The 20,920-nt window shown below is 41.4% G+C and overlaps 1 protein-coding gene across 1 annotated transcript in view; it reads right to left on the reverse strand.

Moving 5' to 3' along the window:
* Positions 1-19,816, reverse strand: part of LOC123751309 (uncharacterized) — a 41,617-nt gene extending 21,801 nt beyond the window's left edge. The window contains exons 1-3 of the mRNA XM_069303780.1: positions 19,755-19,816; positions 15,920-16,279; positions 14,910-15,130 (exon numbers count right to left, since the gene is read on the reverse strand). Of these exons, the coding sequence (XP_069159881.1) occupies positions 14,910-15,130; positions 15,920-16,279; positions 19,755-19,760 (587 nt within the window). The 5' untranslated portion in view covers positions 19,761-19,816. The remainder of the gene's footprint in view (positions 1-14,909; positions 15,131-15,919; positions 16,280-19,754) is intronic.
* Positions 19,817-20,920: the final 1,104 nt, after the last annotated feature.

The raw sequence follows: 20,920 nt of genomic DNA on the forward strand, positions 1-20,920 counted from the left end.
GAGATGAAAACAAACATGCAAGAGTGACAGGTTTGGTAGTCCAGACAAAAAGATCCAGCATATAGGTAACAAAAAAATGAGCCACATTGAGAGGAAGGAATTAAAATTGACGAGATCTTGCCAGTAGATTGCCACGAAGGTTGCAGTGATGACCTATAGTTTGTCCCTGGCTTTTTTTTGTCTTAAAAAGCAGATAGACCCCCTTACTTCCATATTCCTTGATGACAAGACAATTCTCAAGAGAATTAATGACGTAGGAAATATGTAGAGAAACAAGAGGGTGACGAGGACAAACTGGAAAAATACATATCTAGTAGAGATTAACTAAATCACGGGCAAAACAATGAAGTGGTAGAGAGAGAGAGAGAGATGCATTGCTCTAAATGTATAGATATAGCTCAGCGAGAAGGCTGGAGGAACCTACGCGCCAGTAGATGAAAGGTTCCAAGGTGAGATTGAAGGTCAAACTTCATGAAGCAAAATTAGATTAGAATTATTAGTTACTCGACGCGTGGCTTGGCGCTTTCTTCTAATCGTTGCCTCCCTCACCTCATCAGTAGTGTGCCTCACCCACCTCAACCCACCTCACCCTCACTGTCAGGTGAGGTGGGTTGTCGCCGTGGGTAATTCTTCCCATGGCGAAAACATTCAAGTGAAACGCCCCAAAAATAGTTAGCAAGTCACACTGTTTTTCTAGTCTATAAATAAATGAGTTGGCTGATACAACCTCCATATATGAGCATAATTGCTGATGATGCAATGATAATCTGGTAAATAAACATAAACAGATATATATTAGGCTTCGAGCCTAATATATTACGCTCTTATATTGCTATTAGTATGAATGCTAACGTTGTATAGGAATATTTAGCGAATAAATCAATATCAATTCTGGCCTAGCACTTAACCTAAAAACCACCTGAAGCAGTTAACGAATCGTTAGCAGCAACCACCTGAAGCAGTTAACGAATCGTTAGCAGCAACCACCTGAAGCAGTTAACGAATCGTTAGCAGCAACCACCTGAAGCAGTTAACGAATCGTTAGCAGCAACCACCTGAAGCAGTTAACGAATCGTTAGCAGCAACCACCTTCTCGGCGTGAATTTTGTTTCACCCGACCATAAATTGATGGCAGTCAACATGATGGGGTGTGTTGTAGGGGGGAGGGGGGAGGGGTGGACACATGGCCGAGTCAGTTCAGGTCTGACCAGAGAAGCCAGCGCCTGACCGGTGGTGGGAAGGGCAGCCATGTTTGGTTCACCTGTAAACTCATCTTTGCCAGTTAAGTCATTTACTTATTATTTATTTTTGTTTTATTTAATGAATATCCAGAGACACGTTATTATCATACTTAAGATATTGTAGCATTTACTTTGTTCTATGAGTTAACAGATTTAACTGGTTTATGTTGACTATAAGTTACTATTAATAGCGTATTTGTTGTTGTTGTTCGACATGTAAACTATATACAAGCACCTTGGTGTGTTAGTCCACTGTTACTTGATTTTTGGGTATAAGGTTTTATCCATACATATTCCTTTCAAGTTAGGTGCTTCGAGCCTTCCGCAAATCACCTACAATACTACGGGCTCACCATAGCCTGTGCTACTTGGAATTTTTTGTTCCCAGCGGCTGAATCTATAACAACAAAACTACAGCTACAATAATACATTGTTGTTGTTAAATTGGAGTACAAATATCTGATATAAGTTGATACCGAGATGATTTGCGGCTTTCCATTATGCTCCGGATGACAGTAAATTTTATAAATGACTTTGTATAACTAAAATGTTCTGATTGACCGAGACCAGTATTCGGCCATTCAGTATCCACATCATTATGCATCACCTGTGTGAGGTCATAAAGCCCCCCATTGAACCCATACCTCTTAAAGTACAGAACGATAATCGAAGAGATAAAAGTTAACAAGATTAGGGACAATAAGAAGAAAATCAGGATGATTAAGCATACATTGCTTGAAAAAAGGTAAAGGGAGACCTGATCACGACATACACAAATATGCAAAGACATTGTTGTGTTTTACAGATTCACAGAGACAGAATGTGGTATACGAACCAAGACACACACAAATATACACACACACACACTAGAAGCACAAGACCATAGATTTATGGCGAAATATTCTTTAATGTTATAGTATGAAGTAGGGGAAGATGTAGAATATATATATATATATATATATATATATATATATATATATATATATATATATATATATATATATATATATATATATATATATATATATATATATATATATATATATATAAAAATATATATATATATATATATATATATATATATATATATATATATATATATAAAAATATATATATATATATATATATATATATATATATATATATATATATATATATATATATATATATATATATATATATGCCCGACATATGTATATATATGTAATGTGTGTGTGTGTACATCTATATAAATAATTTTCTTTTTTTAAATTTGAGACTTTCTGTAATTTGTTAAGTCAAGGCCACGCGATCCTTCCCGTCAATGTATATGGCCAGCGTGTAAGGCCTTAACATGCTGATCGGTTCAAGGCTCCTACAGCAGTGTCTAGGAACCTTGCCGAACTTTTATAATATTGTATCGTCTTTGTACGGACTGTTGTTGTTAGTTTATTGCATGCTATACAATTACTTTGCTAAGAGTATAACAATAGCTTAGCCCAAGAAAAACGTCTCTGAGAGAATTGTTTTGAGCCGAGTCCTTGCGTTCTGTCTACCTGCTTGATACCTGCTTGATGAGGGGTTCTGGGAGTTCTTCTACTCCGAGAACCCCCACTTCTGGGAGTTCTTCTACTCCCAGAACCCCCACTTCTGGGAGTTCTTCTACTCCCAGAACCCCCACTTCTGGGAGTTCTTCTACTCCCAGAACCCCCACTTCTGGGAGTTCTTCTACTCCCAGAACCCCCACTTCTGGGAGTTCTTATACTCCTAGAACTGGGAGCTAGACTAGCTCCTAGGAGCTAGTCTAACCCCACTACCAATATTTTAATCGGCAATTTAATCATATTATCTGCTGTATGATTCCAGTGTGGCACAAAATATGATCAGCTTCCTCACTGTATTAACGCCATATTGAAACATCGATTACGCCCCATTTTGTATTAGTTTGGTAGTCTTGTTAAGAAGGAAGTTATCACTAATAACTACCAAGGTCACGCGGCCGGCCCACCGTACGTGGAACGCTCGCCCCTACTGTGAGGGTGACGCCGGACGCCAAGTAAATCTCAATGCGGTTGTGTCCTCACTACTCCCGGGACTTTCACTTGGGGCGAAACGGACAATGCTCACGTATCTGAGTGTTGGGACGACCTTACCAGCAGAGGCAGGTGTGTCATAAGGTGGCAGGTGTGTGTCATTAGAGGCAGGTGTGTGTCATAAGAGGCAGGTGTGTGTGTCATAAGAGGCAGGTGTGTGTCATTAGAGGCAGGTGTGTGTCATAAGAGGCAGGTGTGTGTCATAAGAGGCAGGTGTGTGTCATAAGAGGCAGGTGCTTGTCATAAGAAGCAGGTGTGTGTGTCATAAGAGGCAGGTGCTTGTCATCAGAGGCAGGTGTGTGTCATAAGAAGCAGGTGTATGTCATAAGAGGCAGCTGTGTGTCATAAGAGGCAGGTGTGTGTCATAAGAGGCAGGTGTATGTCATAAGAGGCAGCTGTGTGTCATAAGAGGCAGGTGTGTCATGAAAGGCAGGTGTGTCATGAGAGGTTTATTCAACAAAGGGCTCTGAGAGTACCTAAACGTAAGACCGTACTAAAGAAACAAGTGCTGGCGAGGAATTCGGAAGTTTTCAGAACCCACTGAGAAAGGTTACTTGAGCGTCCAGAACAGCCCCGGGGTCAGCGTCGCCATGGTAGAGACGCTCACATCGCTGAGAGATATTTCACACTGATTTGGACCCATTAGTTAAGCGTTTACGCAACCACTTACGAAATCTATACATGTTACCTTAATTATGGTGGCTTTGTTTGCAGTTATTAAACAGTTTACGAGCTTCGAAACCTCATAATCCAGGGATATAAACAACCTCGCACTGCTTCGGAGCTCAAAAAACTGTCTAATAAATGAAAACAAGGCTGCAATAATTCAAGGCTTCATGAATCACTGGACCAGGGATGCAATCCGGGCATCAGTTTGCATAACTCTTCACTAACGCAACTAACGTAAGGTTCTTAACCGGATAGAACCGGGACGTTTTCCCGCAAGACTAAGATGCTTTCACTATTGGGGAGATTTTTCAACGCTAATTCAGCACAGAGGAGTCATATAGGGATACCACCTCTGGTTGTAATAAGAGAACCCGTTTCCTTAGCGAAGGGAATAAGTGGCACTACAGTGAAACTTGAGGGCACTCACGTATGCTCTTGTGTGCTGTTTTCTGCTACCATACATTTTTGTATATTATAAATTATTATGTATGTCGTGCCTTATAGCCAGAACTGCATTACCCGACCAAATATGCAAGGTTTGGTTTGCCTAACAAGCCGAATAATTTATCTGATTTTCAAATATATTTAGAATTTAAACAGATTCCAGATTGTTTCTTTCCTAACAATAATAATCTATTACATAAGGAACATGAATTTCTGACATAGTTATGTTAGGTTATGATAGGTTAGGTTAGGTTATGATAGGTTAGGTTAGGTTATGATAGGTTAGGTTGGTTAGGTTTGATAAAATTTCTATGTTTCGAATTTAAGTAAAAACGATTAAAATCAGCCATAATTCAAGAGGGAACAACGGGCCCCGGTCACATACTGATCACCTTGATGACTTTAGTTGCTGGCCTCCAGCTGTGCCTTGATAAATATTTTGAAAATTAAAGTTTCAATATTATTCAGCGTTGTAATATATCAAATATTATGCACCGATGTCTGGAAATTAACAACAAATAAAAAAATCAGCTATTTATATTTTGACCGTAGCACCATAAAACGTGGTGAACAATGCACCGTAGCACCATAAAACGTGGTGAACAATGCACCGTAGCACCATAAAACATGGTGCACAATGCACCGTAGCACCATAAAACATGGTGCACAATGCACCGTAGCACCATAAAACATGGTGCACAATGCACCGTAGCACCATAAAACATGGTGCACAATGCACCATAGCACCATAAAACATGGTGAACAATGCACCGTAGCACCATAAAACATGGTGCACAATGCACCGTAGCACCATAATACATGGTGAACAATGCACCGTAGCACCATAAAACATGGTGCACAATGCACCGTAGCACCATAAAACATGGTGCACAATGCACCGTAGCACCATAATACATGGTGAACAATGCACCGTAGCACCATAAAACATGGTGCACAATGCACCGTAGCACCATAATACATGGTGCACAATGCACCGTAGCACCATAAAACATGGTGCACAATGCACCGTAGCACCATAATACATGGTGCACAATGCACCGTAGCACCATAAAACATGGTGCACAATGCACCGTAGCACCATAAAACATGGTGCACAATGCACCGTAGCACCATAAAACATGGTGCACAATGCACCGTAGCACTATAAAACAAAGCCCTCACTCCTTACCCCAGCCCACCTTTCCATAGATTCAAAGCACATGGAGAACTGTTTCATTACTTATATATTTAATTATGTAGACATATTAACACCTGCTCTTATTACGTTAATATTAATATTTAGAGGAAGAGATAGACAAATGTAGAGAGGAAACAGAATTTCATCACACTTGAAGAGAAACGGGATGGAGGAGATAACAACATATAAGAGCCTCAAAAACTGAGAAGGCAGATCAACGAACACATTTTCAGTATAAGCCGGATTATAACAATGGGAAATGGATGGAAATATTAGGAACATATAATGCAACAGAAACAAATACATTAGAAGGTTTCGAAATGCAGAATATAACAAGAAATACGGTCGTCGAAATTCCCTGTATTGGTCATACAACAGCTCGGAAAGTCGGGGCCCAGGAGTTAGCGCTTGACTCTACAAGCTTGATATATGCATATACGGGTTTCTGTGAAGATGCTCATCACATACGCTGTATGCGTATTTTAGTGATTACCTGTCAAATGTAGTCTATCTAATATTTGTTTGATAGACTATAGTTGTATACCTGTATCAAATTGTGCCTCCACCTAGCTCCACATAACTGGAGCCAGGTGGAGGCACTGGACTGGAGCATATTCTAACAAATAACTGGAACATATCCTTAAGTCACTTTCATCATTCTTTTCGATATCCATTTGCATTGTTTGGTTCCATAAATGTGTGTGTACCTTTATATGGGGGCAATGTTCTTTATAGCTGTGTATATCTTTTTAGTGTAACATCACGTGTACGTGTGTGTGTGTGTGTGTGTGTGTGTGTGTGTGTGTGTGTGTGTGTGTGTGTGTGTGTGTGTGTGTGTGTGTGTGTGTGTGTGTGTGTGTGTGTGTGTGTGTGTGTGTGTGTGTGTGTGTGTGTGTGTGTGTGTGTGTGTGTGTGTGTGTGTGTGTGTGTGTGTACCTCTGAGATTACTCGTGAGAGAAAACGTAGGACGCCTGGTTTCTTTAAAGGACAGACTTAGTTATACGAGTCTTCGTTATTTTGTTTTGCATCAAGAAACATACACATGCATAAATAATTATATATTTTATATAATATATGAATAATATATGCACAACGGGGAGGATTCAGTTGCAGACTGTTTCTCTTGATGTTATTAATTTTAGGTAAACTTTTGAACATTTCGAACATTGTTCTTTAGAATGTTCACAGACTTCTGTTCACCCCGACAATAATTCTTGTAGAAAATTCTTCTCAATACAATTCAGCTCACTCGCCAAAATGTTGTTCAGATACGTAATTAAATATGACAATCACCACTAGGCAGAATAACTGAGAAAATTACCTAAATCTTGCCCTTATTTTTGAATAATAATTCTTACGTATAAAAATCTAAAAAAAAAAAAAATAAGTATATACATCATTCGTATATATTTTGGTTGACATTAAGTTCACCGCCTTTCTTCAAACAATGCCATTTATCCGGTAGTTAATCTCTCACCCATCATCACTAGTTCTTATTACTTCCCTTCCTTCTATTTCCTTCCTCCCTTCTTTCCCTCCTTCTCTCTCTCCCTCCCTTCTTCCTTGCCCTGCATACCACCTTTCTTAATACGACCTTCACCTGGCTAGACTTTCGGAAAGAGCCCCCGGGACAATTAGGAAGTTCCATACATGCTTTCACTGATGATTATACAACCTTTTTTTTTTTTTTTTTGGTGACTCAGTGCGTTGAACGCACTGAGTCAGGTGTGTGAACGGCATCATCATACAACGGCTTTTCATAACACTGTAAAAAAAAATTGTAAATATTGGATAAATCCCATGTAAATCGTCGCAAGTGATTGCAGTATCTGAATGTTTTATATTAAACGCATACATCTGATTTTCCTTTCCTCACGCGCACACTCAAACACATTTAAACGTACGTACAAATCTACTCACTCACACACATACTATAAATACACGCGCATACATTTACAAACACACATACGCACAAAAATATTTTATGAAATGTATTGCTCTCATAACGTACTTAGCCGACTAGTGTCGACAGCGCTTAATATCTACGACACTGGGAAGAACGCATAAATTTCTCAAGGTAAATTTACTTATTTTCATTTCCTGATATATATGAATGTAAGTGTGTGTGTGTGTGTGTGTGTGTGTGTGTGTGTGTGTGTGTGTGTGTGTGTGTGTGTGTGTGTGTGTGTGTGTGTGTGTGTGTGTGTGTGTGTGTGTGTGTGTGCGCGTGTGTGTGTGTGTGTGTGTGTGTGTGTGTGTGTGTGTGTGTGTGTGTGTGTGTGTGTGTGTGTGTGTGTGTGTGTGTGTGTGTGTGTGTGTGTGTACTCACCTATTTGTATTCACCTATTTGTACTCACCTATTTGTGCTTGCGGGGTTTGAGCTTTGGCTCTTTGGTCCCGCCTCTCAACTGTCAATTAACTGGTGTACAGATTCCTGAGCCTATTGGGCTCTATCATATCTACATTTGAAACTGTGTACTCACCTAATTGTACTCACCTAATTGTGCTTGCGGGGGTTGAGCTCTGGCTCTTTGGTCCCGCCTCTCAACCGTCAATCAACTGGTGTACAGATTCCTGAGCCTATTGGGCTCTATCATATCTACATTTGAAACTGTGAATGGAGTCAGCCTCCACCACATCACTTCCTAATGCATTCCATTTGCTAACTACTCTGACACTGAAAAAGTTCTTTCTAACGTCTCTGTGGCTCATTTGGGTACTCAGCTTCCACCTGTGTCCCCTTGTTCGCGTCCCACCAGTGTTGAAAAGTTCGTCCTTGTTTACCCGGTCGATTCCCCTGAGGATTTTGTAGGTTGTGATCATGTCCCCCCTTACTCTTCTGTCTTCCAGTGTCGTGAGGTGCATTTCCCGCAGCCTTTCCTCATAACTCATGCCTCTTAGTTCTGGGACTAGTCTAGTAGCATACCTTTGGACTTTTTCCAGCTTCGTCTTGTGCTTGACAAGGTACGGGCTCCATGCTGGGGCCGCATACTCCAGGATTGGTCTTACATATGTGGTGTACAAGATTCTGAATGATTCCTTACACAGGTTCCTGAACGCCGTTCTGATGTTAGCCAGCCTCGCATATGCCGCAGACGTTATTCTCTTTATGTGGGCTTCAGGAGACAGGTTTGGTGTGATATCAACTCCTAGATCTTTCTCTCTGTCTGTTTCATTAAGTACTTCATCTCCTATTCTGTATCCTGTGCCTGGCCTCCTGTTTCCACTGCCTAGTTTCATTACTTTGCATTTACTCGGGTTGAACTTCAACAGCCATTTGTTGGACCATTCACTCAGTCTATCCAGGTCATCTTGTAGCCTCCTACTATCATCCTCTGTTTCAATCCTCCTCATAATTTTTGCATCGTCGGCAAACATTGAGAGGAACGAATCTATACCCTCTGGGAGATCATTTACATATACCAGAAACAGTATAGGTCCAAGGACTGACCCCTGCGGGACTCCACTTGTGACGTCTCGCCAATCAGAGACCTCACCCCTCACACAGACTCGTTGTCTCCTGTTGCTTAGGTATTCCTCTATCCACCGGAGTACCTTCCCTCTCACTCCAGCCTGCATCTCCAACTTTCGCACTAGCCTCTTGTGTGGCACTGTATCAAAGGCTTTCTGACAATCCAAAAATATGCAGTCTGCCCACCCTTCTCTTTCTTGCCTTATTTTTGTTGCCTGGTCGTAGAATTCAAGTAACCCTGTGAGGCAGGACCTGCCATCCCTGAACCCATGTTGATGCTGTGTTACAAAGTTCCTTCGCTCCAGATGCTCCACTAGTTTTTTTCGCACAATCTTCTCCATCAGCTTGCATGGTATGCAGGTTAGGGACACTGGCCTGTAGTTCAGTGCCTCCTGTCTATCCCCTTTCTTGTATATCGGGACTACGTTAGCTGCTTTCCAAGTATCTGGCAGTTCCCCTGTTGCCAGTGATTTGTTATACACTATGGAGAGTGGTAGGCTCAGTTCTCTTGCTCCTTCCTTTAGAACCCAAGGGGAGATTCCATCTGGGCCTATAGCCTTCGTCACGTCCAACTCTAGTAAACACTTCCTTACTTCCCCACTGGTAATCTCAAACTCTTCCAGTGGTTCCTGGTTAGCTATTCCCTCACTTACCTCTGGAATTTCTCCTTGTTCTAAGGTGAAGACCTCCTGGAATTTCTTATTCAATTCTTCACACACTTCCTTGTCATTTGTAGTGAATCCTTCCGCCCCTATCCTTAATCTCATAACCTGTTCCTTTACTGTTGTTTTTCTCCTAATGTGGCTATGCAACAATTTAGGCTGAGTCTTTGCCTTGCTTGCGATGTCATTTTCGTATTGTCTTTCTGCCTCTCTTCTCATCCTGACATATTCATTCCTGGCATTCTGGTATCTTTCTCTGCTCTCCAGTGTCCTGTTATTCCTATAGTTTCTCCATGCCCTTTTACTTTGCTGCTTAGCTAGCCTACATCTTTGATTAAACCATGGGTTTCTCATCTTCATTTCTCTGTTTTCCTTTTGGACTGGGACAAACTTGTTTGCTGCGTCCTTGCACTTCTGCGTGATGTAATCCATCATATCTTGGGCCGTCTTTCCCCTGAGCTCTGTTTCCCATGCTATATCTGTTAGGAATTTTCTTATCCCCTCATAGTTTCCCTTTCGGTATGCTAACCTTTTGGTTTCGGTATCCCTCCTCGAGTTCAATAACCCTTCTTCAATCAAGTACTCAAACACCAGTACACTGTGGTCGCTCATTCCTACTGGGTCCTCAAAACCGATTTCTCTTATGTCGGAGTCGTTCAGAGTGAAGACTAGGTCGAGTCTCGCTGGTTCGTCATTGCCTCTCATCCTTGTGGGTTCTCCGACATGCTGCGTTAAAAAGTTGCTTGTCACCACCTCCAATAGTTTGGCTCTCCACGTATCCTCGCCTCCATGCGGTTCCTTGTTCTCCCAGTCAATCTTTCCGTGATTGAAGTCGCCCATGATGAGCAGGTGGGATCTATTTCTACAGGAAATAGATCTATCTATTGGGATCTATTTATCTATCTATTTCTTTGGGGATATTTATCTGGGATCTATTTCTACAGGTGTGTGTGTGTGTGTGTGTGTGTGTGTGTGTGTGTGTGTGTGTGTGTGTGTGTGTGTGTGTGTGTGTGTGTGAGCTTAAACCAACTTTGCTCATCTATTTCTTCCTGCTGTATTGAGCTTTAGCTCTTGGACCTGGACTTATCAGTTACCGTTTGTTTTTGCAACGACTCCCGACCTATTTCTCTATCACATATACTTCAGACATTATCAATGGAGTGAACTTCTACAACTTGCTCATTTAGTTCACTCCATTTTCCCACTATTCTTACGCTAAAAGAAAACTTTCAAATCATGTCTGTGACTCGTTGGATTCTTGTGCTTCCTCCCATTAACTTTAATTCTATGATATTCTTTGAGATGTTTATTGTGAACTTCTCTTTTTTTCCATTCTATCAATCACTGTAAGTATTTTAATATCTGTATCATGTCTATCTGTCTCTCTCTCTTTCTCTCTCTCATCATCTTTTCTAGCGAGTTTAGGTCCAGGTCTTTCAGTCTCTCTTCATGCCCTATCCCTCGAAATGCCGGGACGAGCCTCGTTGAAGACCTTCGTACCGCTTCCAACTTCCTAATATGCTTCTTGAAATGAGGCTCTACGATGAGGTATACGTATTATAGAGCTGGTATTATCCACACAGTGTGCACTGCTCTAACTGCCTCCTTATCTTGGTATGATGTTCTGACTTTAGCTAGTGTCGAGTATGCTGTTGATGTTATCCTACTTGCACGGGCCTCCGGAGTTAGACTTCATTGTATAAAGCCTAACTAAGGAGGCCTATGTTCCTGGTGGCCATTTGCTCACCTTTTCTAGTTTTCATCGCCAAAGACCTACTGGTGTTAGAATCCAATAGTCATTTCTAAACACAACTCTGCAGCTTTTTTGTAAATCATCTTGAAGAATTTGACAGTCCGATTTTTCAACGATTGGAAATATCGACTTACAGGATTTAACACCTGTAGTAAGGCCATTAATAAATGAAAAATTATACAATTAGTTTTTCTCTTTGTCTGGGACAGGTGAGATCAATAATTCTGGCATGACTCTTCTTTATTTCTGTTATGCTTTTCTTCCCTTGAGAAGGAAGTTGTTGAAAAATTAACTCCTCAAAGTTCATTTTGCACGTTCATTAAGGCTTGACGCTTAAGAGATGCGTTTCGTTTACCCTTGTCAACATTATGAAAGGCAGAGTTCGAATGGTTACAAGTTTTTGTGCTGACGGATATATAGCCGGGGATTAGGTGGAGGTGAAGCACCTCCCTTATAAGCCACTAGGCCCATTACATCCTTTTGGGTAATCTCCTTTACACTCATTTAAAAAATGAATGTAAATATCTGTGCGTCTTAAGATTGTCTCCAAGCTTTCGTTAAATGCCAACTGGAGACAATCCGAAAGCGCTCAAATCTTTTACTAAATTTTAAAATTTGGTTGTCAGCATATAATGAGCTCAGTATGTATTATTTTCTTATCTTTCATGCTAAATATAAACAACGATATAGACTTGCAATTATTTTTTAGACTTTATACATTAGACTTTTCTATTGGCTACAATTAAAAATGCAATCAATAGAAAATCGAAGTGCCTGGAAATAGCTTAAAAAAAAAACTATTCAAAACAAGATTTATGTGACCACTTAAGAGCCCGAATGAAACAAGTGCAAAATCGAGTTCTTGACACGAAGACTTAAGACGCAAATTAATCACGTTAGCTGTCAAAATATGGCCGAGCAGCAAGGACTGGCCTCTGTTGACTGCTTGCAACAGTCGAACCACACCAATGGCTTGGTAACCTCGGGTGGAGAAGGTCGAGCGTCTTAGGTGTCTCGCTTTGCATGCAAGATGCAAGCTACTGAACGAGACGAAGCTTCTCCTAAGCGTCCATACTAATTCTTTCGTGTCTGCCAGTAACATTCAGTAGACATATTTGTCGACATGTACGTTAATAGTGACATACTCGTTGATAGTGTACAACGCTTCTCATTGAAAGATGTAAATAGAAAAAAAGTTTTTTTTCGTAGCCTCTACAAAGAGGGTTCGTAGCCTCAACAATGTATATATATATATATATATATATATATATATATATATATATATATATATATATATATATATATATATATATATATATATATATATATATATATATATATATATATATATACATATATATATATATATATATATATATATATATATATATATATATATATATATATATATATACATATATATATATATATATATATATATATATATATATATATATATATATATATATATATATATATATATATATATATATATAAAATCCTTGCATAGTTGTTAAAAACATCTATTAATAATATGGCAATTATTATTATTATTATTATTATTATTATTATTATTAGTTATTAAGGTAATTTTATGAGTGGTAGATGGATGTTGTGGCACAAGAAAGCAAACTATTCAATTATGCAGTCAACTCCTATTTTATTTGGCAATAAAACTGATGTACAATTTTGGTCAGGGTTAGTAATTCAGCCAGGTATCTTTCTGCAGTCAGATGCTGCTAATATTCCCTGCCACACAAGAAGGAAATTGATGCATTGATGCATTCATCAATTGATGAATTGATACATTGATGGGAATCGTAGATGCACTGGTTGACAACTTGTCTCGTGACAACTTATCTATTCCCGAGTCAAGTTGTCAACCAATGCATCTTCTCAATCACACATCATAAAATATTAACTGCCAAAACGTCAATAGACCTTTGGTTAATCTTTAGCACCTTGGACATGTGATTTGGCACTGATAATGCAGCTGTTACTCACTCAACACAGTATGTGATTGTGTGAGTAACAACATTTATGAAATCAGTCTCAGGTATTGACTGTAGTGTGAGCTCACAGAGCCTCAGGTATTGACTGTAGTGTGAGCTCACAGAGCCTCAGGTATTGACTGTAGCGTGAGGTTACAGAGCCTCAGGTATTGACTGTAGCGTGAGCTTACAGGGCCTCAGGTATTGACTGTAGTGTGAGCTCACAGAGCCTCAGGTATTGACTGTAGTGTGAGCTCACAGAGCCTCAGATATTGACTGTAATGTGAGCTCACAGAGTCTCAGGCATTGACTGTAGTGTGAGTTCACAGAGCCTCAGATATTGACTGTAGTGTGAGCTTACAGAGCCTCAGATATTGACTGTAATGTGAGCTCACAGAGTCTCAGATATTGACTGTAATGTGAGCTCAGAGAGTCTCAGGCATTGACTGTAGTGTGAGCTAACACAGCCTCTGATATTGACTGTAGTGTGAGCTAACACAGCCTCTGATATTGACTGTAGTGTGAGCTTACAGAGCCTCAGATATTGACTGTAATGTGAGCTCACAGAGTCTCAGATATTGACTGTAATGTGAGCTCACAGAGTCTCAGGCATTGACTGTAGTGTGAGCTAACAGAGCCTCTGATATTGACTGTAGTGTGAGCTCACATAGTTCCTCAGATATTGACTGTAATGACTGTAACTCGGACATTCAGAACAAGAAGTAATTGCAGCTTCCACTTTCATGACAACTTTAATATATCTTACATTGTATTATTTTTCAGGAAATATCACTTGAAAAGAAAATCATGGAGAATATAAAAGCGATCGACGTAAAACTTTTTTAATTTTATTTTGTACATAAGCTTAATTGTAAGGGCTTGAATCCGAGGGGGAATATATTTATTTTGTTATTGAAAATTCGGAGGCGGTTCTTACAGGACTTGAGGGCGGGATTAGGAAGATCTTGAAAGAAAACATGAATTTAAAATATTTCTGCTGCTTCCAAGCCATCCATGTGGGAGACGAAGTGAGTCATGTTGGTTCCTGTCGACGACTCTCATTGGCCAGTTGCTTGGATGTGTTGTGAGACGTCATTGGCTGGAGGTCAAATGACGTCATTAGGTTGTAGATGGTGGATACAGTGACGTCAGTGGTTGTTGAAAGAGCTAATCAATTGAATCCTCTCAGTTATCTGTATGTTTTTGGTTTGTTTTTTGTATACGTATTATAAAGTGAAAGTCTCGGAGTTCCTGAATAGCAACGTATTTCCATTCCTGTTTATGAGTATAGGAAGTAACGATATAAAGAAAACGAGCAAAAATATCCTGCTCTAGCTATTTAGGTCGGTCGTAGGTCGGGTCCTGCCGTGGAACACCGGATCCGGCTACGTCAGCTGCCCTCGTCACTTGGCCGGCTCGTAGGTGACCTCGGCTTGGTATCCGTTGACGGGATCCACCCGGAACCGGACAATCTGCATGCGACTGTCCGGCAGAAGGACGGAGTACTCTCCCGTCACCTCCGTGCCGTCGCTGTCCTCGATGTGGTTGAAGATGTTGCCACTCTCGGGGTCGGAGACGCCCCAGTTGATGTTGTACGGCATCGGCATCATGGTGGTGGACCCCGAAGGCTGCAACCATACGTAGCGTTAGAGAAAATATTAAGGAGGAGGGGATATAATAAAGGTTTTCAGTAGGTAGGTTTTTAGAAGGTTTCAGTAGACATACACAAAGGAGGGTTGTTAAAAAATGGGTTCTGAAATTGTGGGAACAGATCAGGACCGACAATAATGGGGGGTAGAAGTTGAAGAAATTTTGTCTTAGGAAGGATACAGGGATGCACTGGTTTGGAATCTGGGCTGTGGATGAACCAAATGGGCTGCCAGCTGTCTTATTGAGATATTTTGATAGGCTTAAGAGTAGATTAGACAGGTATATGAGAGAGATAGGGGTGGACTTAGACAGGACTGGGTGATTGATTGATTGATAGAGATTGAGTCACCCAAGTGGTGGCACGGGCATGAATAGCCCGTAAGTAGGTAGATGTTTTTGGGAGTGAATGCTGCTACGTTGTTGTCTAAAATTCAGCTACTCAGAACAAAATTGTTATGTAGCTCGGGCTATAGTGAGCCCGTCACTTTACTGCGGTGTTCCCTAATTCTCATACCGGAGAGCAAGAGAGGTGGTATATGGCAAAAATAGTGAAGAATCGAAGAAAATGTTCCACATTATGTGTCTCAAGTGATTACCACGTCCCTATTGATTATATCTTTGTCTTATTGTCTTCCTCACTAAAGTATCTGCTTCTTCTCAATTGCTTGTCACGATAATAGAATAGGGGGATTAACTAATCAACCTGCTGCTTATGGGATTTACCTTATCATTGGCAATCTCGCAAGACTTCTTCACCAGCATCTTACCTCAATAACATTGATGATCTCGTTAGCTGCTGCGGGCACCTTGTCGACGGGCGGAAGGTAGAGTCCCGGGGGCGGTGGCGGTGGGGTAGTGGTGGTAGTTGTTGTGGTGGTGGTGGTAGTGGTAGGAGGTGGCGTCACCTCTACGATATCAGATGGACCTACGGGTAGTTCGTAGAGTCCCGAAGGCTGAGCTGGTGGGTCGTAGTTGTAGCCTGCGAATGCCGGGGTAAGAGCACTGGGGAGGGCCAGTAGAGGATCTTGGTGGTCGTGGTGGTGGTCGTGGTGGTGGTCCAGACCGTCCAGATTGGAAGGGGCAGCCACTGTCCCTCCTACAGCCAACACAGCCAACAACGCCAACGCCTGAGGAGCATGCAAGAGTCTTGTGAGTGTGCGGGGTTGGTACTGGTGGTGGGAGAGGGAGGAGGGGGTTGGTACTGGTGGTGGGAGAGGGAGGAGGGGGTTGGTACTGGTGGTGGGAGAGGGAGGAGGGGGTTGGTACTGGTGGTGGGAGGGTGAAAGGGTTGGTACTGGTGGTGGGAGAGGGAGGAGGGGGTTGGTACTGGTGGTGGGAGGGTGAAAGGGGTTGGTACTGGTAGTGGGAGAGGGAGGAGGGGGTTGGTACTGGTGGTGGGAGAGGGAGGAGGGGTTGGTACTGATGGTGGAAGAGGGAGGAGGGAGTTCGTACTGGTGGTGGGAGAGGGAGGAGGGGGTTGGTACTGATGGTGGAAGAGGGAGGAGGGAGTTCGTACTGGTGGTGGGAGAGGGAGGAGGGGGTTGGTACTGGTGTGGGAGGGAAGGGGGAAAGGGGGGGAGAAGGGAGCTGTGGAATAGGACGAGTGGTATGGGGTTGTTGTCAGAAATGCTATGCTGTGCGATAATGTATAATTCAAAACTGACTAAAAATGGTGAAAAATAACCCGTTGTGCCGCTCTAGTAACCCGATAATTGAACACGTAGTTATCCAAGTTGATCCAAGTTTTTTCTTGTAGCGTAAGGGTAGTGAAAAAATACTAATGATCCTAAAAGGAGCAGGTTGTAGAGGCTAACTTTATTCATAACTTTAAAAGCAGGTATATGATAAGGAAATAGGTCAGGAGTCATTGTATTAGAGAACCAACGGCTAGAAAAGCGGGATCCAAGAGCTACAGTTCGATCCTGCAGGCACAAATTGGTGAGTACACACACACACACACACACACAGTTCGTGAACGTAAAACAAAATTATACACATTATTACCTAAGTAAAAGACAATGCAAAATATAAATGCATGAAGAAAACTATTTTTAGGGACAGGCTTGTTATTACTATTCTCTCTCTCTCTCTCTCTCTCTCTCTCTCTCTCTCTCTCTCGCTCTCTCTCTCTCTCTCTCTCTCTCTCTCTCTCTCTCTCTCTCTCTCTCTCTCTCTCTCTCTCTCTCTCTCTCTCTCTCTCTCTCTCTCTCTCTCTCTCTCTCTCTCTCTTCCCCGCCCCCCTCCCCGCTCACATTCCGAACCCCCACCGGAAAACAAAAGTCTTATCAAGCATCGACAAATTCCTTGTGGGGTGATCCGGAAGCCTTCTCAACAGACCCGGTGCCCGCTCATTTACTGGGAAGGCGTCTGCTGCCCATATTCCGTTTTCTTTAAAACTATGCAGAGGTCGACGTGGGTTGACTAAGAGGAGAAAGGGTTTGAAGGTCAAGTTTATATGCAACATATTTGTGTGTGTGCGTGTGTGTGTGTGTACACGAGTGTACGTGTGTGTGTGTGTACACGAGTGTACGTGTGTGTGTGTGTATGGGCGCGACTGCCTATACATATATATATGTACCCGACTCGGTCGAGTAACCTCCATACAATTACCTGTGATATACTACACACCCAGGAGGTATCTACCTATCTACCTATCAATCTACCTACCTACCTAATTGTAGTGACTCCTTCCCTCTCTCTACCTTCCACCCAATAGCTATGTCCCGGAGCCGACCCCACGCCCCTTCCCCCTCAAAGAACGACTCAATATAAGGACTTTCCTCTCCACTGGTTTAGGCTGTAACGGGCTAACTTGTATATATATATATATACATATATATATATATATATATATATATATATATATATATATATATATATATATATATATACCAGCTTTCATGAATCAGTTGTGGTTTTATGAAGGAAATTCCATACTGAGGTTATCATTGGACAACGATACAAGCCCCAGAGACGGATGGATCCCTGTCACATGTGGCATTGTTGCAAGAAGGGAAGATTGCAATGGATGTGTCTGTCTCTTGGACTCTTGATGCCCCATTAGACAGAAGGCAAATGCAACGTAACATTCAGTGACCACTGGGAACACTCCTGTGGATTAAAATGTTATATATCCTACTGATGTGATAACTTTGTTTATTGATGCATTGTCGTGTTGAGGAAGTGTGATGACGTCGAGGTGACGAGGTGTGATGACGTCGTGGTGAGGAAGTGTGATGACGTCGTGGTGACGAAGTGTGATGACGTCGTGGTGAGGAAGTGTGATGACGTCGTGGTGACGAGGTGTGATGACGTCGAGGTGACGAGGTGTGATAAAGTATGATCTAGTGGCTGCCTCAAGAATGCTAATAATGTTCTCTTGGAACTCTAATGGTATGCTGACCTCTGCAGAGCTCTGAGTGGACCTTACAAGGTCTCACGCAGCATGGTATGAGGTCCCCCAGCACGTCTGATGAGGTCCCCTAGCACGTAATGAGATCTCCCAGCTACGTAATGATGGTCCCTCAGCACGTAATGAGGTCCCCCAGAACGTAATGAGGTCCCCCGGCACGTAATGAGGTCCCCCAGAACGTAATGAGGTCCCCCAGCACGTAATGAGGTCTCCCAGCACGTAATGAGGTCCCTCAGCACGGAATGAGGTCTCCCAGCACGGTATAAAGTCCCTCATTACGTTATAATGTCCTTATAAGGGGAAGTTGAACACCGCTGGTTTCTAATGGGGACAGGATATTACCAGAGTAACTTGAGTCCCTTGCTGGTGAAACCCCTAAATCCCTAACGGGGGTCATCAATGTCCTAACAATCTCGGATATAAGTTATGTCTTCTCGTCTTAACTAGTCGTACTCCCGTCATACTCTTCAGATGATTCGTAAAATTTTCATTTCGTCTTCTCACTGAAGAGGTAATGTATAGGATATGTGGCTATATCACTAAGAACTCTATATGATCCGATCAGGAATCTAATCTATGTCGTCTAGAATCACCCCAAACGTACACAGTACCGTGACGACCGCACCATTGATCATCTGAAGGTTTTATATATATATATATATATATATATATATATATATATATATATATATATATATATATATATATATATATATATATATATATATATATACTATAATATATACAAAACCAAAATCACTGATCCAAGTATGCGGATAAAACATATGTGAAAAATTGGAGAATGCTGAACGCGTTTTCACCTCAATTCGCCTTCATCAGAGCAAGGTAGAAAGACTTTTCTATCTTGCTCTAATGAAGGCGAATTGAGCCGAAAACGCGTTCAGCGTTCACTAATTCAACACATGTGATTTTTTCCGCTTCCTTGGATCAGTGTTTTTATGATAATTGTTGCATAAAGACTATATATATATATATATATATATATATATATATATATATATATATATATATATATATATATATATATATATATATATATATATATATATATTTATCTGTAACATGAATATATCTATAACGTATTCACCAATTACAAGTGAGTCATTGATCCATTGTGTCTGGGAGCACCACAGGTGTGGTCATCACTCCCTCACTCCACTGTCACCAACCTTCATAGTGATGTTTGTGGTGAGTGTCGCGGCCTGCTCGCCCTGCCGTGCACTGCTCAACTGACCTCCTCGCCCCTCCTTGCCAGGGTTTATATAGCTCACTCCACCTATCCTATCCTATCCTGTCCTGCTCCAGAGGTCGACCGGCCCCTGTCCTCTCCCTCCTGCCAACCCCTCACACGTCTCCCTCACTCCTCCCACCCCCCTTCCCCATCCCTTCTTTCCTATAATTAAATCGCCAAGGTTTTCAAGGTCTCATTCCATTCTTCAGTAACTTCCTTCCCAAGATGGTCGTATGATTTCAGAGTTTATTTGTACTGCTTCCTCCTTCGTGCTACCCATTCTGTACCCATTCTTTCCCTACCTTACATGACGCAAGGTAAGGTAACTCTCCCTCCTATTCCGTTTTCCTCTTTCATATCCCAATTTCAGCATTTCGAAAAACGCTGCTATGTTGGGAAGGGTCTCAGCAACATCATATTATTAGACAGCTCAAAGGTATTTGAACAGACGGGGGATCGGTCATTGGTGGTTTATAAACCAATCATCTTGGTGGATTAGATACAGAGTTTAATCTAAATATTCTAAAGGGCTTCAAATACATTTGGAAACAGCTGAAATAAGGGGTAGAAAAATAATTTAGTGTACAGCGAAGTGAAAGAAATCACTTTTATGATGTGTGATGGGGGCTGGAACTAAGAAAGAGATACAGATCTCAAAATTGATAAATTAGGAACAATTTATTGAACAAGAACAGAGATGTTTACTAAGAACTGGAAGTCGTCACGTCGGCGGGAAGTAACGTTTGAGAGCCTGTGCCAACCGGAAATAATAATTTGATGACGTTCATAGGACAAAGAAGTCCTATGAACGAAGTCCTATAGAAGTCCTATAGAAGTCCTAGTTGTTTTACTAGTATAGTGAAATGTTTAGGATAAGTTTCATCTTTACGTTTTTGGCTATCTCTGAGAATTCTTGTTTAACCAACACCTGTGCGTAAAAGGGGGCTATCCCCAGTGTGAAGTCTCAGCCAAAACACAAGATTCCGGACCCGAATCTCAAGCAACCCCCCTTGTGTTGTCATCGAATATGGTCAACAAAAATCCATTTTTTGTGTATCTCTCCAACATTATTGCACCTTCCCAGGAAGCGAGGCAAGGACCAAC

Source organism: Procambarus clarkii, chromosome 5 (assembly GCF_040958095.1).
Source record: "Procambarus clarkii isolate CNS0578487 chromosome 5, FALCON_Pclarkii_2.0, whole genome shotgun sequence".
In the NCBI taxonomy this organism is placed as follows: Eukaryota; Metazoa; Arthropoda; class Malacostraca; order Decapoda; family Cambaridae; genus Procambarus; species Procambarus clarkii.